Raw genomic sequence first — 19,728 nt, forward strand, 5'->3', positions numbered from 1 at the left:
CTTTTCTGTGAAAGAAGTTAATTAAGTTAATTATTTTCAGTCCTATATATTCTTAACTATTGCATTATAAGCAAGATATAAATGTTAATTCTCAAGATAACCACATTCCATTTTATTTTTTCTGTTCAGGTTATTATCTTTCTTTTCCTTTGGGATCACACTTTCATTGCTAATGCTCAGGCTTTGTTTAAAAAATGCCACTATTTTTGAAGAATAAAATTGCCTGCATATCTTTCTGTCCTTCTTACCTGTCTGTAGCAAAGTCACTAGATATACATGGTGATAGGTTTTTTTTTGTTTTGTTTTGTTGTTTTTTTTTTCTCTCAAAAAGACTTCAAGTAATTTTGAGAGTATAAATTGCTGAGGGTCAGATCCTGTTATAGAATATTATTGATTTTGATTCTTTCATAATAATTCAATTATTGATAGCCTTTTTTTCTTATGCAAAGCACATATTTATCTGTACTCAGCATATGTTCTGTTAGTTCAGAGACAGAAGGTAATGCAAAGTTAGCTCAGAAATATGGAGTTATCTTGAGGAGCACCAGTGAAACATTCCTTGCCACTGTCAAAACAGCATAAGTTATTTTTCCAGGAAGAAATGTATGCCAGTGTCTTGGTAAAAGGTTTAGCCCTTGTATTTCTGGGGCTTAAAGGCATTTGTTCCAAATAACTTGAGCAGCACAGTCATATCATTGGTGAATGAGAGACATCTTATTTCTGTATGTGTAAACAGAATATTGCACAGTTCAATTGTACAAGGAAGACATTTCCTGCCCAGGGTGCTCCCCTTTTGAATGGCTGGATTATTTGCTCTTTAGTTAAATTGTCTGGATGCGCAACTGTTAGTTTGCACTTACCAGCTTTGAGTTTTTGGTACAACAGGTACTTAGACATTTTGTAAAATTAACCTTTTGCATGGGCTCTTGAGAACATGGCCTCCTTGAAAAAAGCTGCATCATAATACTCTTATTAATATAGAAACTGGAGAATGTTTTAAAACCTGTTTCTATGTTAGATTATGTAGTTTTAGTCTCAAGCTAGAGATCTCAAGAAGGGAAGTGAAACAGAATACTCTTTTCAGATAGGAAATAAGATCTTTGCCTTGCAGAGTCATATGAAGACTTGTTCTCAGCCACTGCATGAAGACACGTTTGGAGGGCATCTGAAAGTTGGTTTAGCTCAGATTACTGCTATGGAAATCACACGAGGAAACCACAGAGACAACAAAGCTGTGATCCGATATTTGCCTTGGCTTTACCATCCTCCTTCAGCAATGCAACAAGGGTGAGAATGCTTTTCCACAAAAAGGAACACAAACATGAATTAGAAGTCTCCATAGAATTCTATGTTGCCAGATTGAGTTAGGATCCATTGTTAGGATTGGTGGCCATGAGTATTAAAAATGCTCATCAGCATCTCCCTGATCCTTATCTGAGAAGCTTGCCAGTGCAACATTTAAAGCAGAGACCAGTGGAAGTATCTTCTTTGACTTGGATGGAGTTGCATTCGAAAATGAACTTGATTCTCCATCTTGAAACAGACAGTGAAAAGCATGCAAGTAATTTATTAGTCCTATAATTATATAAAATGTAGTCATAGAAAAATGGAAATTATGCCCCTTGATATTATTCATCACAAATAAGCAAGATCTTTAAGTGTAAGTCTGCATAGATGGTGGTAAAAGATACCTAGGGAGAAATCCTGCTCTTCAAGACCTATTTGTTATTTTTTTTTCAGTGTGAGAAATCCTAATGTACAACTTCTTATCTTTAAAAAGAAGAGCAAAGCACTGTCCTTCGTCTTACAGTGCTAGCAAGTGCAGAGTGTAGCTCACTGGACTGTATTTTAATGAATCTGTATTCTAGTCCCAGTTTTGTCTCAGGCTTTCTGCCTGAGCTTCTGAGGATAAGCTATTTGGTTTCCAGTCCTGCAGATAGAACATACATAGGTTTGAATTAAGGAGAATAAGAAACTTTTTGGGCTGCAGTTTCTTATTTGTAAAAGTCACATTTTATATTCTGAGGTGAAGATGCAGACTTCCCACAAGACCCTGTATCTATTTGAGGGTGAACATTTTATCAGTCTGCACAAAAAACTACATTAATGGAATGTACCTTTGTTTCTAGGAGACCTGGACAATAACATTAAATTATAAATGAGTGAGAGTAGTGAATGGCCTACTAGGTAGTAATTTGTTGATCTAAAATATTTTTTTCCCATGCCTTTGTGTTCAAATGAGTGTGTAGTCTGAACTGTTTCACAGGAAGGGAACAGACAAGATGACTCCAGAAAATACCATTCTTTCTTAGATTAAGCACAGAGCTTCACAATTAAGCTTTGCACTAGATGGCGAATGATTAATTAATAACAGTTGCAAAGAAGCACATTCTCTGCCTCCAGAGGAATGCAGTTCTAATGTCCAGGGGGAGACAAAGGAAAAAAAGGAATGAACTCCACTTGGAGTTTATGTATGGAGAAGTGTAACACAGTGAAAGTAAGGCAGGACAGAGCATCTGAGTTTCAGAGCTAGCTGTGGAATGAAGAATACCTTGTCATAGCCTTGTCAGCTGTGTGCTGTCCTGTGAAACAAAGAGGAGCACTTCTGTTTGGGCAATCCTCATTTGATGATTTCTGTGTAAAAAAATCACTGTGTGTGGATCAGGTGAATTCATGTATGTTTTATCCTTATGTAGAAAGCACTCGTTAGGCTCCTCCAGTTATGTTCTGTTGGGTTTGCTAAAGATTATGTCAACTCCACTAAATTCTGTGTGGTTCTAGACTTCCTATAAGCTGTACCAATGATTTGTGCCTCCAGAACTTAAGACTGCATCTGCATAGTGTTTAAAGAGATTCTTTGTTTTGGGGAAGAAGTAGAAAACTTTGCAGCATTATAAAATCCACTCTTTCTTGACAGGCCCAAAGAATTCATAGAATGTGTTTCACATATTCGTTTGCTGTCCTGGCTACTCCTGGGGTCACTGACACACAATGTTGTCTGTCCAAATTCTCCATCATCTTGCATGCCTATTCCACTGGATGCAGGTTCACAAATTGCTGACCACCTTATTGTTATTCTGATTGGGTTTCCAGAGCAATCGAAGGTAAGGGATTCTGCATTTTAAGAGGAGATGTGGTGTATACTGGCCTTACTCTTGAAAATATTTATCACTAAGTTGTCTTTTGATGGTGATAAAAAATTTTAAATTTCACAAGTCTTATCAAAACTGCATCATATAAACTAATATCCTGTTTAAAATGGCTTACACTTCCAGCACAGAATCCCGCAGACCCTTTCTGAAGTAATCCAATAATGCTATTTTGAGAGTTTAAGAACCCTCTGCCTTTTTTATATTCAAGAAAAGCTTCCACTGGATTGAAGCAACCAACAGAGGGATATATATTTCTTCTGATGTGAAAAGGAGGTCTATAACATTAAAATCCGAGATCTAGGGAAAGAAATCTCTACAGTTTTTCTTGCAAAGTTAGCTCTTCATGTATAGAAAACTGGTGATGAAATCATTACAAATAAGTTAAATCTCTTAAACTTTTTCAAAATATCTCACTACAAGAATGGGGAAGGAAAAACTCAATTCCAAATTGAATCTTTAGCAATTACCATCTCTGTAGCAAATCTCAGGAGATTTGAATAAGAATTCTAAAGTACAGTGGTACTGTAAAACCTATTAATGATGCTGTGATCAAAAATTAATTACAAACAGTGATGGTTCAAGTGCAACTTTTTGTTTCTAAAGAAGCTACTGACAAGAGAGTTACTGCAAATCATAAGCAATTTGTGACAGTAGCTAAACGCAGATATAACAGTACAGTTGCACCAACCAGAATTTTATTAACTGCAAAAGCAGGAGGATTATGCATATTTATAGTACTTAAAATCCCCCTTTCTTTCCCCTCACTCAGCCAATGCACTGGTGCTTCCCATTCAAGTCTCCTGACTTTTTTTTTTTTCTTTTTTTCTTCAGTCAATTACCTCTTTCCTGTTACCAAGCAACCATGGCAATATTTGATGTGGTCATACTGCCACAAAGCATGGATCACTGCTGCACTATAAAACTGAGAAAACATTTCTGACCAGTAACATCATTCTTTTAGGGGAGTAGCAAATGTTCAGGACTCCTGGAGCCTCAGACATTGCAATACATAATACTTATTAGCAAAGTCATGCTTGAGTCCACAGGATTAATTCTCTGTTATCTTCATAGAACTTACTTTCCTGGACTGTAAACAGCTGTGTCCCAGCAAAACAGAAATAGATCACAGTTGCACAATGATGTATTTTGTGATACACTTCCTTGTAGGTGATCAGACTAATAGATGTGATTGATGCCTCCAGGCTTCCCTTAGATGGTGGTAGGAGTTTTCCAGCAAGAGTCTCAGGATTAGTCTTTAGTACCTGTTCTGCAAAACTAACCTTTTCTTTAGAGGGACTGACCTTAATGTTGTACACTAAGATTGAATGGGATTGTGCAAATGCATTTTTTAGGCCATGGATATGAAATCATTTATAAACATGGAGATGTTATCAAACATGATTAGTTCCTAATTGAAGAGAAACATTCAGGAAAGTGGAGCACAAGATTCACAGTGCAATGCATGAGAGGGGAGTACTTTTGGGAAAGCCTCTGCATTATACTCCAATAACTTTTTTCAATAAACATTGTCCTCTCTTTTCTATTTCTACAGACATCTGTTCTGCACATGTGTTCCCTCTTCCATGCATTTATATTTGCTCAGCTGTGGACAGTGTATTGTGAACAAACAGCAGTAGCTCCAACCGTCCAGAATCAGAATGAATTTAGTTTTACAGCGATCCTTACAGCCCTGGAGTTCTGGAGCCGAGTGACACCTAGCATCCTACAGCTTATGGCCCATAACAAAGTGGTGAGTCAGATGTTGTGCATAGATTTGTATAGATTAAACTTGGATGGGGCTTGGCTTTGTTTCCACGTTCCAGTGGAATACATCAGTCTCTGAATAACTTTTTAAAGCAACACTGATACTTTGAGAAATTAAAGAGAAAGATAGTATTGGTTTAACTTTATAGTGGGCCTCAGATAGGATATAGCCAGGATTTGCCTGAAACAGAGGTGTGGTGTTCCGGAGCTAGTCACTGCTTGTTGGACTGAGGGCTCTCTGCTTCAAGTCTCATTTTATGTATCCCTGCTCTTCCCACTGCTCCTATTGCTTCATCTTACTCTGCCTCACACAAGCAACTGAGTGTTTTAGGATAATTATGTGAATATCCTTTTCAATTGCTTTTTTTACCATACAATGGTGAAAAACACACAGAGTTGACGCTTCACTATTCATAGCCAATTGGTTGCTTATCAATAATAAGGCACGTAGTTATCTCTAAAAACACTTTTGAGTAGCTAATAACTTGAATCTCCAGAGATAAAGTTTGAAAGGGAATTATTCATGGTGCCCAGAAATTATCCAGGCCATTAAAAAAAAAATAATAATTCTAATTATTCACTTATCTCAAATGCTCATTGTTTTTGGAGAAACTTCATACAGTAAGAAACCAAAAATGTGAGATTGGCTTTCACACAGGTGCTACCTCTGCTCCCTATTGATTAATGATTCTCTATGCATTAGGATTGAAATCTTGTTTATGATGAGCAAGATGTATTGTTAGCCACTTCTCAGGACATGAAGAGTGTGGTAACATTACTGTATGTTAATGATGGATTGACTTTAACTGAGTTGGTAACTAGTAAACAAGTGAGGAAGATTATAGATAGCCTCATCCTCTAAGCAAGATGCTCTGAAATCTGGAGTTTTCATTCTTTTTTGTTTCTTTTGCTGCTTTTTTTCCTCCCTTTTTTTACAATGGGAGTTATTTAATGGAATTCCCCTTTACCCTTATAAGGAATCTTTCACACCACCTTTGGACCTTTGTACCACCTTCAGAGCTTTGTAATTGCATAGGTGCGTAGGCGGTATTTGGAATGTCTATGGCACTCTTTCCTTGTGTCTTGTCCATATCAAGAGGCAAGGAACATGTGAAACTGTCTTTAAATGATATTTCAGCCACTCTGTGAGAGCTGTACATAGTGTAACTTGCTAGCCAGCTGTTTAGTCAGACACAAAGGAAAATGTCAAACTTTAGGACAAAGATACGACCTGGAAGCCTCAAGTTCCACTTTTTATTCTCAAAGCATCTCAGTGTGTGACTTTAGTGCAAATTATTAAACTATTTGCTTTGGCTCTTGCTCTGTGAAATGTGATAATAATACTTGCTCATTTCATGTGGGTGTTGGGAGGTTAATTAGTGTTTGCCTAAAGCGCTTTGAAGGTTAAAAAAAAAAAGACCACATAAAAGTTAATTATTGTCAGGGGAATTTACACGTAGCATATCCAGGCACTGTAAATACTCACTGTTGACTCAAGGTGTTTTTCTTGAACCTATGAATTTACATAATATAAAACATAAAGTGTTGTCTACCACCAAATAAATAATGTCTTCACCTGTCATAATTAATCATACAAAATGAAAGAATTATAGATTAGCTGCCAGTTCAGAACAGTAAATTGTCTTCTGATAGTAGAAAAAAAGATGTTTTGTGTGACTATGTTAATTTTTAAAGGATTCAGTAAATAAAAACATCATTTTCTGACACCTTGATTGATGAGAACTATACAGTAAAGGCAAGTAAAAGGATTTATGATGTCTGAAAGGAAGAAAGCTGAAGACAATTTGTTTTGATGCGTGATAGGAATTAAAATTCATCAAACACTTTGAAATATTTGACAGATGTTGCTACATCAGGAGAAAACTAAATAAAGTGTGTTTTTTATGTACGTATTATCTTATGTGTATTTAGTAAATATGCATCTAGTGATCCAGTATAACTGCCAAGCAAACAGAGGAAGGTTCTTCTTAGTGTTAGCTTAGTGTACAATACTGGATATTGATTTGTTTTAATTCTTTATTTTTTTTATTTATTTATTTTTTTTTTTACAAGATGGTGGAAATGGTATGTCTGCATGTGATTAGTTTAATGGAGGCTTTACAGGAATGCAACTCTACTATCTTTGTAAAGGTAGGTGTATCACATTATGAACATTTAATCAAGGATGTTGTTTATCAATTGCGATTACTAGAGGGTAGTCCCTGCAAGTCTTAAAAACAACAACAGAAGTAGAATTTGAATGTTAGTGAAGAAATAAAATCTAGTAGAGCATAACAAAAATTATAATTTCTAGTAAGGTCAGACTCTAATTTAAAATCCATATTCACCTGATATTTTGAAATGGACTTCTGATCTACTTTCTCCTTTGGTTGTTGTGATGGTCTTATTCACCTAATGATCTCAACTAGTATCTCTGACTTATGAGAACCTCTAGGTATTGTCTGAATTTTCAGCCATTCTGTAATCTTAAATCATCATAGATCCTTTGGAGATCACCTCATTGATCGGTTCTCAAAATTCTTCTAAGTTGATTACAAAGCCTTATTCCACAGTAGTGTATTAAATGCCAGGGTGTCTTTCTTAGTCAAATATTATTTGATAATAAATCTTTCCAGTGGATGTGCTACAGGCTATTTTTAATTAAAAAATCAAATAAGGCATGCTTCGTTAATGTAAAACTGCTTTTGAAATCAGCAGTCAAGCTCCTGAGCATTTTCTGAACTATTCAGATCAGAAACGTGAAATGGTTGCACAAGCATGGATCAATTTTATTAGCCTTTTTTTTACCTGTTTTGCTATCATATTATTCTGAAGGTGTTCCCCCTCCCCTACAGAAAATTATAACAAACTAAGTAGTTAGATGCACTCTGAACCTAGCTGATATGTGTTGGTAGTTCTTCAATTCCATAAAGGAAACTTTGTGCTAATGTTTTACTCCCATCTTTTATGGTGAAGGAAGAATTGAAAATACAGTAGCTAAAATGAAAGGATTTGATGTTAACTGACCTGAAAATATTCACATTCATCGTGAAAATACAGATTTACTGTCAGTAATGTCTCAATTCATCACAAAAATTCTGTCACTGTAGGGACATCAAAGTAATTGTCACTGTCTCTAGAGGAGCTGGGGGCAGACTAGGATGTCCAGGATTTGACAAGGGTATGTCTTCAAAGAAAATGGAAAAATGGCTTTAAAGCTGTCAAAAGAGAGGCTTTTGAGGCTTAATTCCCATCACAATTCGCATATACACTTACAGAGGTTACATTTCAGAGTACATATCAATAATATGCTAAATCAGGTTAAATCAGGTTTTTGTTACTACAAAATCAAGCCCAGAAGCTTATGAAATTTAGTTAACGTGCTTGCTTTCCTGCTGTGTGGATGGGAGGTGAAAGAGAAGAGTCTGGATGGCCAAATCCCATTTACTTAGCCCATTTACTTAAGATGCAGTCATGGATTGTAGTCCCAGGTTACTAACTTTTTCAGAACTATTTAATTGTGTAAGTATTTATCCTAGGTTTTTTTTTTCCAACATTCTGTCACCAAGTACAGTAATTCCTCTTGGAACTGAGCACAGTCCTGATCATTTGTCATTCACACTTTGTCTACTGCAGTGTCTTTTATTCCACCTGAAGAATCCAGGTGCTGCAAAAACTTATTGTTAATGAAGTCATTATGTAATTATGTGTGATTTAATACATATGTCCAATGCACCGCAATGAGAAGGTTTTCGATGATGACACGCCATTTATACCAAGTGGACATTTTCTGAAAATCTGTCTTAAAACAAGAGAGAAATGGAAGACATGAAAAATTCAGCTCTCTCTCACTGAAAGAAGAGCTGTCTGATAAAAGCATTCTTTTATCTCCTCCTTTGTGTTGATTCTATGAGGATCTGCCCTCCAAATACTGTACTGACCTCTGCTATTAGACTCATTCTGATTTTGGCAGAGACATATCTTTGGTTGCTTTCTATGGTCTTTAAATGATTTCCTGTTCTCTCAGAGGATGATTTTTGGATCTGACCTTAGAATATTTTGACTGATCTGTTGAGGAAAACAAAGTTTATTTCCTGTGAAAATATTTCAACAATTATATGTTTATTTTTCTTTTTAAGTGGGTAGAGTAGAGGAGTCAGAAAAGCACAGTAACTGATCTACTATCCAGCCTGGCTTCTGTCAGAACTTACACTGGAATCCACATGATCCTGTTGAAAATATCAATTCCAAAAATTGACAGTGACAGCAGTCTGTTCTTCCAGCTGTTTTTTTCTAGCCAGCTTTATGTATTATTCCTTTGTGTAGGAAAGGCTGGCTGGGAACTAGGTCATAAAGCTTAAGTGCTTCAATAAAAATTTCTTCTTGTCTCATTTATCTAAGTGGCAGCTGTAGGAGTGGAGGGTTTACTTTCTTGTGCCTAAAGGAGAATATTAGTTGTCCTCCATGTGTCCAGATTCTGGAAGATGGAAGTGGTGTTGGATGACATTAATCTTATCTAACCTTAGACTTCTGTGGCATAAATATCAATATGAGCTAGTTTCCTTGGCTACCCTTCTTAGTCAATGGATATAAACACATATTTTTAGGCCATGACTCATCTTTATCTATTTTACATATCCAGTTCATCTTGTACCAAAGCAGTGATGAGAAGTGCTTATTGTTTTCAGCTGACTCTAAAAGATGTCCAGTTGGTTGGTTTGGATGCAAAGGGAAGTCCCTTGGACCTGAGGAAAATTCCCTTCCCTGTGTTTTCTGCCTACCTTCTTTCCTTGCTTGCTTTACCTCCGATACTAGTTCTGTCTCTACTGGATAATTTCATAGTGAAGTCATTAATTCTGGGTGAAATTTCAGTGATATTTGTTAATGGCAGTAGGACACAGAACATGGATTTTCACTATATGTTTCCTGTTCCCACCAACAATCACATCTGGACTTAGGGGCACTAGGCGTTACTAGGCACTTAATTTAGTGTCCACAGAATGACATAGAGAATTCCCACGCTTACTACATCTGGCTACTTTCTGGCTGTTTTGGTATTCATCTATCTGTAAATGCTGAGGTCCTTTATTTGATAGGCTAAATAATTGGTCCTGACAGATCTGCATATGATTCTCCAGCAAAATAGCACTGAAATTGAAACAATTATCATTCCTTGCACGAGGCAAACAGCACTTTATCTAATGTTGTCAATAGTGATTAGGTTTAACTTGCAGCTCCTGGTAGCATAATTGGTACATTACAAATTTGGATGCCATTAAGAAGGAACATTTTAGAACAACAATCTCAGTGGTTAAATTAATATTGGAGAACATGAATACTTCTGTTAGAAGGGCCTTTCTGTCTTCTAGAAGCTTGTCATGTTATACTTAGAAATAAAAGTTCTCTGAGGAGCAGAAGACTGAAATAAATACCAGCATTTCTACAGTTAGGAAAGTATATCTGTGCTTGCAAGTGCACAGGTCACATTCTGCAATGAAGCAGTGACACTGACCTAGTGGCTTATGAAGTGCTGGTTACTATTTAAATATCTGCCTTTTATTAGGAACTTCTCTGTTTTTTCAGTTCTTGATGGATGCTTTGCAATGTGGAATATGTGCTGTATTCATTCTGTTATTGCTCATCTACACATACAGGTATGCCCTTGACAGGAAAATAAGAAGTGATTTCCTTTATTTTTTTATTTTAATTTTGCACACTTGTCACTGTCTAAGGCAATCCCTAGACAGAATATCGGTAGATACTACTGGTGCTTCATCAACCTGCAAACAAAGGAAGCTGGCTTCTTAACCTCAGAGTCATTTGCCACAAAACGTATGCAACATTGAAAAATAACCACATTTGTAGATATATGGTTCAGTCCCTGTGCATTTTGACAACTAAATGGGTTAGATGTACCTTTCTTGGTCTCATGGTTACTACAGCATGTCTACAGTCACTTGTATAATAACAAAATGCATCTCTTCTTGCAGCTAATACCAATGTGGTTGCCAATGATACAGTCAAATCTTAAGGTAAGTTGTTTCTCATAACTTGTTCTTTTATTCTTTGTCTCGTGTATTTCTGTATATTCTGGAAGAAGGGTTACTACACTCGGTCTCCAAACTCTCTGAAAGTAGGTCATTGAGTCACATCCAGGTGCTCAGCACTTCAGAAGGACTTCACACTGGATAGCTCAGCACTTCAGAAGGTCTTGGGTATCTTAGCGTCATCAGCTAAGATATGTGCTCTGAGCTCAGTCCTGCTCTTCCTTTCCCTTTTGAAATACTTCTTACTGGGTTTTGCAGCTAGCCTTTTATTTTTTAATGAAGTGATTGTTCTCTGAGCTGTGGTTTTCCTGTTCTGGGGTTGAAAATTCTGTAACAGATCAGGACTGGGAGTCTTAGTGATTTGTAGGCACACTTGTAATTCATGGCAACACTAGAGTGGAGGATTTGGAAGAAAGAAACATGACTCTGAGGTAGTAGAGGAGCTTTCCCTGACCGACAACAACACTGGATGACAATAATACAGTATTAATGCATATATTAAAGGAGATAAACTAAATGTTTTACATTATTTTAACAGCATTTGTCTGCTGGACTTCAGCTGCGCCTCCAAGCCATCCAGAGCAATGTCAACCATCACAGCCTAAGGATGTTACAGGGGTCAGGACAAATGAACAACAGCTTGTCAGTGCTGCGCAAATGGCTGCAGTGTACCCAGTTTAAAATGGCTCAAGTGGAAATTCAATCATCAGAAGCTGCATCTCAATTTTATCCTTTATGATTCACATAAATTGCTCCAAATATTAATTTTTAGTCTAGCAATAATGGAGTTAGAGCTGTAGAACACCTTTTGTAATAATCAGTATACAGAGTATATACTGTATCTATACTTTTTAGCCTAGAACAGATTGTGGAAAAGTTTATGTGAAGCTAAGAGTCTGATCCTGTCAGTCCTTAATTACATTAATCATTTATACTCAAAGGAGCAGGATCAACAGGTATTCAAGTCTGCATTCACAAACATGTATTTTGCAGGATTGGACTTAAATCTATCTCATTGTACATATCTCTCTGATCACTGAAATATCTCGTTAATAAATGTTTCTTTACGTTATTTTTGAAGCTAATACAAAAATCACCTTTCTTTAACTTCTATTTTTTTTAAAACTAGAATTGTGGGTATTCTCAAATATGGAAGTGCTACGTTGCTATTTTTTGATGATAATAAAGAAAACTGGCTTTTTAGGAACCTTTATAGTTATTTGGGGAGAGACTTTTTTTTTTTTTTTTTTTTTTTTTTTTCCAGATTCACAGCTGGCAATGCAATAAAACCTGTCACCACAAAACAGTGGTGTTCTAATGAGGCTTTTTGTCATCATCTTCTGGGAAAACAGCAGCTTTTAAGGAGAGTTATTATAAAGTGCACTTAGAAATTAGATTGTTAAACTGCGCCAATTCATTTGTCTTTTTTTCTTTAACACTGTTTTCCAAATCTGCCAAGCCTCATTTATTATTTTTTGAAATATTGCTTTTACTTCATTGATGCTGTGCTGCTCTTTGTAGGTTTCATATAAGCCTCTGATTTTTTGTGAATACTGTATTGTATTCTGCAGTACTTGTATACAGTGCAATTAAAAATGGATAACTCAGACTTATTCTGATTGATGTCTACAGAAATTGTATTTTGAGACTTCAAGAGAACATGGTTGGACCTGAACATTTGCATAATAATATTAACAAATTGCACCATTTGCATATTGTGTTGAACATGATGTTTAATAACAAATGAGTTTTAAGAGACTCAGCCAAAGCCTATTGAAATTTAGGAAGATTTTTCACAGAAAAAGAATAAATTCAGTGAATTTTGCCTCAGATCTTAAGAGCATCATGGTTTACCACTTCTAATTTAAATCTGTGCAGAGTTGTATTTTCTGTATTTATTACTATAATGCACTGACTAGAAGATAGCAAACATGCATTTACATTGTGTTTTAGAATTCCTAGACTTTATTAACACTCTAAGAACTAAGATTTTTTTCCTCTTAGATTGTGTGGAAGTAGGGATGCACACCTGTAAGAAACTGTTTTAGCTGTGGAGGGTCAAGTTTTCTGCCTATCAAAAATCAAGTAATCAGTATCAAGTATCAGTATCAAGTAATGATACTGAGAAAAGACAGAAGAGGAAACGTTGGAGATATGTCTTTAAATGATCACTACACTTAAAAAAAATCAACAAAACCAAAACAAGAAAAACCCACCAAGACTTCGATTGTAAGGATATGCTAGATTGTTTAAAAGATCCCTTCCAGTGTTTTCAGTGGAGTGGCACTGATCCGAATAAAGTGTAGTAGATTCATTATAAGCCATTTTGTTGTAGCTAATTTTGCTTGTATTTGACTTGCATCTGATTAAGCAGAGTTTTTGAGCATTTGCAAAGCATTTCTATCTTGATTTGAAGATTATTAAGAGATCCACCAGAAAATAAATTCTTCTGTTTTAGGCATAGATTATTGTCATGCTGAATTGAGATTGCACAGATTGTACATTGATACGGACAGGCTTCTTCCCAAATGTTCACGGTGGTAACAGCAAGGGAAACACCACTTTTTTTCTCCAGCTTTTGACTGGCTATGAGGAGAAAGTTGTTTCTCTCCAGGTGCAGGACTTTGCACTTCCCCTGGCAGAACTTTGAGGTTCCTGTCAGCCCACTTCCCCTGCCTGATTGAGGTCCCTCTGGATGCAGCACAACCCTCTGGCATGTCAGCTGCTCCTTCCAGCTTTCTGCCAACCACAAATTTGCTGAGGGTAAACTTTGCCCATAAGCTGGATCATTAATGAAGATGTTAAACAGGACCTGTGAGAGTATTGACTGCTGGGGTACACCTATAGTTACTGTTATTAACTTTGGCCTTCGGGCAAAAAGGAACTGCAGATTTTGATTTCAGTGGGTTTGGCTTCTTCCTTTCCTGGACTGTATCTTGTTCCTGCTTGTCTGCAGTACTGAAGATAACTTTGCTGGGCTAGCACAAAAATAGGGCCTGAGTTCTTCTATGGTGGAGTCTGATGTGATCTCAGTGAAATGGAAATGTGATTGTTTCCCTGAAAGGTTGTGCAGGAGAGAGATTTCTGCACTGTTTGTGTAGCCCAGTGAATCTGAAAGACAGCTGAAAGACAAAGTGTGGGAGAGAACATGAGGACCTTGGGTGTGAGAAAGGATGTTATCTTGGGTGGGCACAGTAGTTTTGTGGAGGCTTAAAGAATGAAAGCATTTTATTTGTGGCAAAGAGATTTCTCTTCAAAAGTCGCTTCAGGATAGTAGATGCCACAAACAGGCATCTCAAAGTAGGCAACATGGTATGAATGTTCTCCCTGCCTAGCAAAATCTCTGTCTCTAGGCATCTAATATGCAGAATAGCAAAACATGGAAATAACAGAAATATAATGGTGAATAGACACTAAAATTAAACACAAGCCAAGCCAGACATGCTGAATCCAGGTCTGTAAGAGTTCTTTCAGACTTTATAGGAATTCAAATCTGTTTTTAATCCAGGGTTTTGAGAAAAGATCTAGGCACAGAATGTACTTCCATAGATGAGCATAGGATTTAGGGGTTTGATATCGTTCTTGCAGAGCTGTTGTCATGTACTGTAAATATGAATTGAGCAGCTGCTCTAGCATAGAGAATATAGCCTGGAGGAGTTCCCGATGAAGGATTATGCTGACTAATAACAACAAATAACTTGGCTTTGCTGGATGTGTGTGGTTCAACACCTCATGAAAATCACTCAATGAGCTGTAGACTTCTTAAGATAGACGGAAATCTGCATTAATAGTTTTTTAAAGAACAGTAAAACATACGTTGATGGTGCCTGAGGCCAAGATAAAATTCAAGTGAGTCATTCATATTCTCTCTCTGAAATAGCCCAGAGCAGCAATTCTTTGTATTTTGTAGGCAGATTAGGAAGTAAATAATATTTGGCACTCCATACAGATGCTACCAAGTACCAGAGGCTAGGAGCCAGACCATTGGAACAGAGTCTAACCTCCCACTGTCATGAAGAGCTGTAGTTTAGAAGCACTACTTAGTCATATGTTGTGATAAGCAGCTTAAATCACTGCCTGTTAGCAGGGCTGACCTAGTAAAGGAATCAATTTACTGTTCATTGAACTGTGAAAGTTTCAACACAGAGCACTTGGGATGAAATGGCAATAAAACCCACATCGTCTGCAGTGCAATGTACGGGTAAATTACATAACTCTCTGTCCTGAAAGTGAGGTTAACTTCTGCACTGAATGCCTCACACTGCTGTGCAGGCCTCTCTGCAGCTCATTAAGGAAGTCACTGCTGTACAGGCAGGATTGTGCAAACAGAAAGCTTCATCAGTTAGATGAGTTAGATATCAGTTAGACATTCCATACACATGCCTTATCTTGTGTGTGACATTTCTGTGACTTCTTATTAGAGCTGCAGTAGGGTCAGGGGCCCTACAAACACGCAGTCACTTTCCTGGTTTGTTTTCTTTTGATGCAATAGAACTCAATGTACTCTAGGACTGATGAATGTTCTGGGCCCAGAGATGTCTCTGACCTCTGGTCTGCACAGTCTTTTTTCAAGCCAGAGCCCAGCGCTGTTTTGTCCTTGCTTGTGAGTCCTGGGAAAAGACTATGAAGCAAATATTCCTCTGCTGCTCCCCAGGTACATGCATGCCAAGGAGAGCTTTGTCTACACCTTTTGTTGTTGCTTCTTAATGTGACTCTTTGGCAGGGCCAGAGTGTGTCTTCTTTCTGTGGAATCTGAATCTCAAGTGCACAAAGAATGTTCAGTCAGTGGTATGGACTCCATCTCAGGTGTAATAGCAGGTGAAGGCAGCAGCAATGCAGTCGACTTAAAGTTGACATGCCATTTGTTTGCTTTGGTGCAACTCTAGAATCAGAATCGTTTAGGTTGGAAAAGGCCACTATGATCATCAAGGAAGTGTACTGATTTGTAATTCCCAAATACTCCATTGCCTTTGGTCAGGCAACAGAAGGCCTTGTGCAGGTCTGCAATGCCCAGTGAGCTGTGCTGGTGCTGAAGTCCTGCAGCGGGAGCAGGGCAGTTGTTAGCTCTCACTGTGTATGGCCAGTGCATTACAGCTCTTTAGCAGGACACTGTGGATAAAGTTTGGGATGGGTGCTGGTTTCTTGTTCATGCTAACAAAGCATTAACATGGGAAAAGAGGAGCTAAGACTCAGTATCTGGACGTCTACATACTCAATCACTTTCCAGCATTGTGCAGGGCTTGATAGGTACTGCAAGACTGCCAGCTGACTGACGAGTATCCTTCCTGTGAGCAGCCCCAGATAACCCACTCTGACAGTCTTTAACCAGTTCCCATCAAACCTGACAAGCCGTGACCGTGAGCTGGGTGGTTCCACATTTGATAGACATATCACAACGCTGGGTCAGTTTTCACTATATATAATTCAGCAGCTGGTCAACAAAACTACTAGGACTGTTTTACTGTTTTAGATGCTTTCAAAAGGCTACAATAACACATCTATGAATTTATACGCACGCAATACGAAGTTTATAGGAAATCCTTTCTTCAGGTCAGATTTGCTTTTCTGATAGCTCCTTTGCTTTTGTATGAAATCAAATTGATTACAATGAAGTTCTTTACAAAAGCTTTTCTAAATCTGTAAATCCTTGCCATGCAGAACATCAGTAAAAGAGAATATAAATGAACACTATTAAAATAAATAGATAAATCATTTAAAACTTTACCCATTTTGCACTACTGAGAAGATCCTGTGTAAATTATGTTAATTTGCGAGATTCAAAGCAAGTATAAACTGCCAGAGGTTCATTGGAATCTGCAGAGACAGGTAATGTACCTGTTTAGGATCAAACTCAGCATTTACAGCTCACAAGGAACTGAGACTGATACTTTGAAGAAACAAGGTACCAGCTTCTATTGCTAGCTGGTTCCAGAGAGATGCCATATGAAAGTGCTAGAGTAACGCAGCCGTGATCTGAACTCCATAAATATTTATTGAACCCCACTTTTTGCAAGTATTGCACAACCAAGTGAACAAAGATTTTATTTTATTTTATGTGTATGGAGTGCCATATTTGTTCCCCCATGTTCACTTTGCATGTTCAGTTTGCTCTGATCACACAGACCTTAGAGCTCAGCTTTTTCCTAACTCATCATGGGATAGCTGGTATTCCAGAAGCTGCAGCTCTACTTTTGTTCAGGAGACCATATTAATTATACCTGACCGAAGCATTTTAAGCCTTCCAAAAGCATTTAATATAATAGCACTAAGGTTTCCCTCCCAGTGATCTCCATTGTGATGATAATGAGCTGGCTCAAATATCAGATGCTTATCTGCCCTAAGTGTATGTCATTTGATAAAAATAGCCCAGATATGTTTCCAGGCCCTGAGAGGAAGAGTGTGAGAGAGTCAATCCTATTATTTCATCTTTTTTTATTTTCACTTTTTTTCTTAAATCACCTTTCAAATTTAAAAACATTTCCTTCATTTCTATGGTCTCATTCTTGGGTGATCCTGCATGGAGTCAGGAATTGAACCCAGTGATTCCTATTGGTCCCTTCCAAATCAGGATGTTTGGTAATTTTATATTTCTATGACTTAATTGCCGCAGACCCACAATGTCTCAGCCTAATCGACATCTACATGTGGATTCTAATCAGAAAGTTCTCTCTCTGCTCATTTCCAGTGAGTATTTATGCTCCACTGGGAGCTGTCAGGGTGATGAAAGCTGTACAAGCCAGGAAGAAAATATGCTTCCCCACCCCAAGGATTTTGTGAAACTCAAACATATGCATCTCCACTCCTTAAAGAAAAACACCTCTGTGTACTGACCACCTTCTTCAGAACCATGTCAGCAGCAATATTTATCTATGTTTCATTGTAAGCATTTAATATTTGTTAATATTTCTGTCACATGTGAATTGCAACTGATTCACCAAATGAGATCTTATTAGCAAATCAACTCCATTAACTGAGTTAGTCTTAATTGATCTACATCGTCCCATTATTCATCTGATTCACCTACCTACATGCAGAAGTAACCTCAGTGGGTTACTATTCTGTTCTTTTTCAATCACAAAACACCTGCTCGTTTTCCCAGCTGTGAAGCTGAAACCAGGCGTTAGGGCTGCTGAAGATCACAGAATCACAGAATGGATAGGGTTGGAAGGGACCTCAAGGATCATGAATTTCCAACCTCCCTGCCACAGGCAGGGAACGATGCTTTGCTTCAAACTGCTGTTAGCTATCACTGGTAGCCCTGCAAATGCAGAGGGAACGTCCAGAAGCATTGCTGGGCATCAGGAGCATATGTGCTCGAGTAGAAGATGGGGGGTGGTTGGTTCCCTCTGAAAGGTGCTGGCAGGGTTGATCACATGCTATGCGCTTGTTTAGGAACAAGGTTGCAGCAGGCTTTCAAGTCTGAAGCCCTCCTTTGGAAAGCATTAGTTACTTTGATCAAGAAAGGCCTGCATATGCTGCATGTTGAGTTTTCCTAGCCCTAAGGGCATAACTTTTAGAAACACAATTACATCCCTCATTAGTTAATTATCTTTGAGTAAATGAAGTCACTTCAGCTGTGCTCTTGTCTCAGGTGCCATCTGTGAACAGGAGAACTAATTCTGACTTTACCCCCTCCCCCTTTTTTTTTTTTGCTGTTGCTGTTGATGTGAGTCTTAAGGGAGAAGTTGATAGAGACTGAGCTTCTTGCTTCCCTGTTCAGGTTCTCATCAGGTAAAAAACGTGTGTCTGTACAGCTCTGACCTGTGCCAAAATATTTGATAAGATCAAGGTTAACCTGTAATTCTGTTCTCTAGTAATGGATAGTTTCAGAGTTTAGGAACTGAACCTTGGATGCTGGGACAATTACAACCTTTGTTAGCCTTTGCAGTTAATTTCACTGTGATAAGCTTCTCAAGTTTTTCTTGCTGGCCAGACTTTTGGCAGGTATTTAGAGCAGAAAAGAAACTTCAAATACATTGACAAAGCTTGGCTTGAGCTTAAACATAAGGTTAGAAGGATTCCAGAACAAAGGGAGCATTTGAACATTGAATGCTGGGTTCTGGTATTATAAAATAAAAATCTAGATGTGATTTAACTTAACGTCTCTAAGCTGACAGCACCTTACCTGAGCTCTTGCATGATACTTAAGTGAACCCAAATCTCGTGCGCCCTCCATAGCCTTAGTTTATAGTTATTTATCTCAGTAAAATATTAATTCTCAGTGCTGTGGTTATATGAAAAATTGAAAGATGCAGTGATGACTATTGATTTCTTTTTATGTCCAAATTGAATCCCAAGGGAGTACGGATAGCTCAGAGCATTGCATAAGGTATTAATCCATCAGCCATTGCTGTCTCTATAAAAGAATGGTGGCTTGCGTTCGTAGAGTGATGCTCGCTCTCAGGGAATAAAAATCTTGAGCCTAGAGGTTTCTGGCAATTATTTCAAAAGGAGTTAGCACTTGAAAATCATTACAGTACTGGGCTAAAGGCTTTCAATTATTGCTTGATACTTAAGTTGGTGTTGTTTTTTTGTTTGTTCATTTATTTTTGAGGGGTGTTCTGTTGTTGAAAATCTCCCTTAAGGATCTTCAGTAGAGGTGATAATACTTAAAGAATTCCATAAAGGAAAATATATTTCCATCATTGATTGGAATGATCTTTACCTTTGTTTTCTAGATAAAAAGAATATTTCAGATTCAATGGCTGCTTTTCCTCCTTAGTATGCTGAAGCAACAATATGAATGTAGCTCAGAACAATTGTAA

The 19,728-nt window shown here is 37.5% G+C and overlaps 1 protein-coding gene across 3 annotated transcripts in view; it reads left to right on the forward strand.

Annotated features, from left to right (window-relative positions):
• Window positions 1-13,218, forward strand: part of UNC79 (unc-79 homolog, NALCN channel complex subunit) — a 96,437-nt gene extending 83,219 nt beyond the window's left edge. For all 3 annotated transcript variants that reach the window (XM_042814807.1, XM_042814808.1, XM_042814809.1), the window contains 6 exons: window positions 1,112-1,287; window positions 2,918-3,104; window positions 4,705-4,902; window positions 6,990-7,067; window positions 10,907-10,948; window positions 11,502-13,218. In XM_042814807.1, the coding sequence (XP_042670741.1) occupies window positions 1,112-1,287; window positions 2,918-3,104; window positions 4,705-4,902; window positions 6,990-7,067; window positions 10,907-10,948; window positions 11,502-11,702 (882 nt within the window). In that variant the 3' untranslated portion in view covers window positions 11,703-13,218. The remainder of the gene's footprint in view (window positions 1-1,111; window positions 1,288-2,917; window positions 3,105-4,704; window positions 4,903-6,989; window positions 7,068-10,906; window positions 10,949-11,501) is intronic.
• The last annotated feature ends 6,510 nt before the right edge of the window (window positions 13,219-19,728 follow it).

Source organism: Centrocercus urophasianus, unplaced genomic scaffold (genome assembly GCF_019232065.1).
Source record: "Centrocercus urophasianus isolate 14NV4802_14NV808 unplaced genomic scaffold, USGS_Curo_1.0 seq_14, whole genome shotgun sequence".
Taxonomy (NCBI): Eukaryota; Metazoa; Chordata; class Aves; order Galliformes; family Phasianidae; genus Centrocercus; species Centrocercus urophasianus.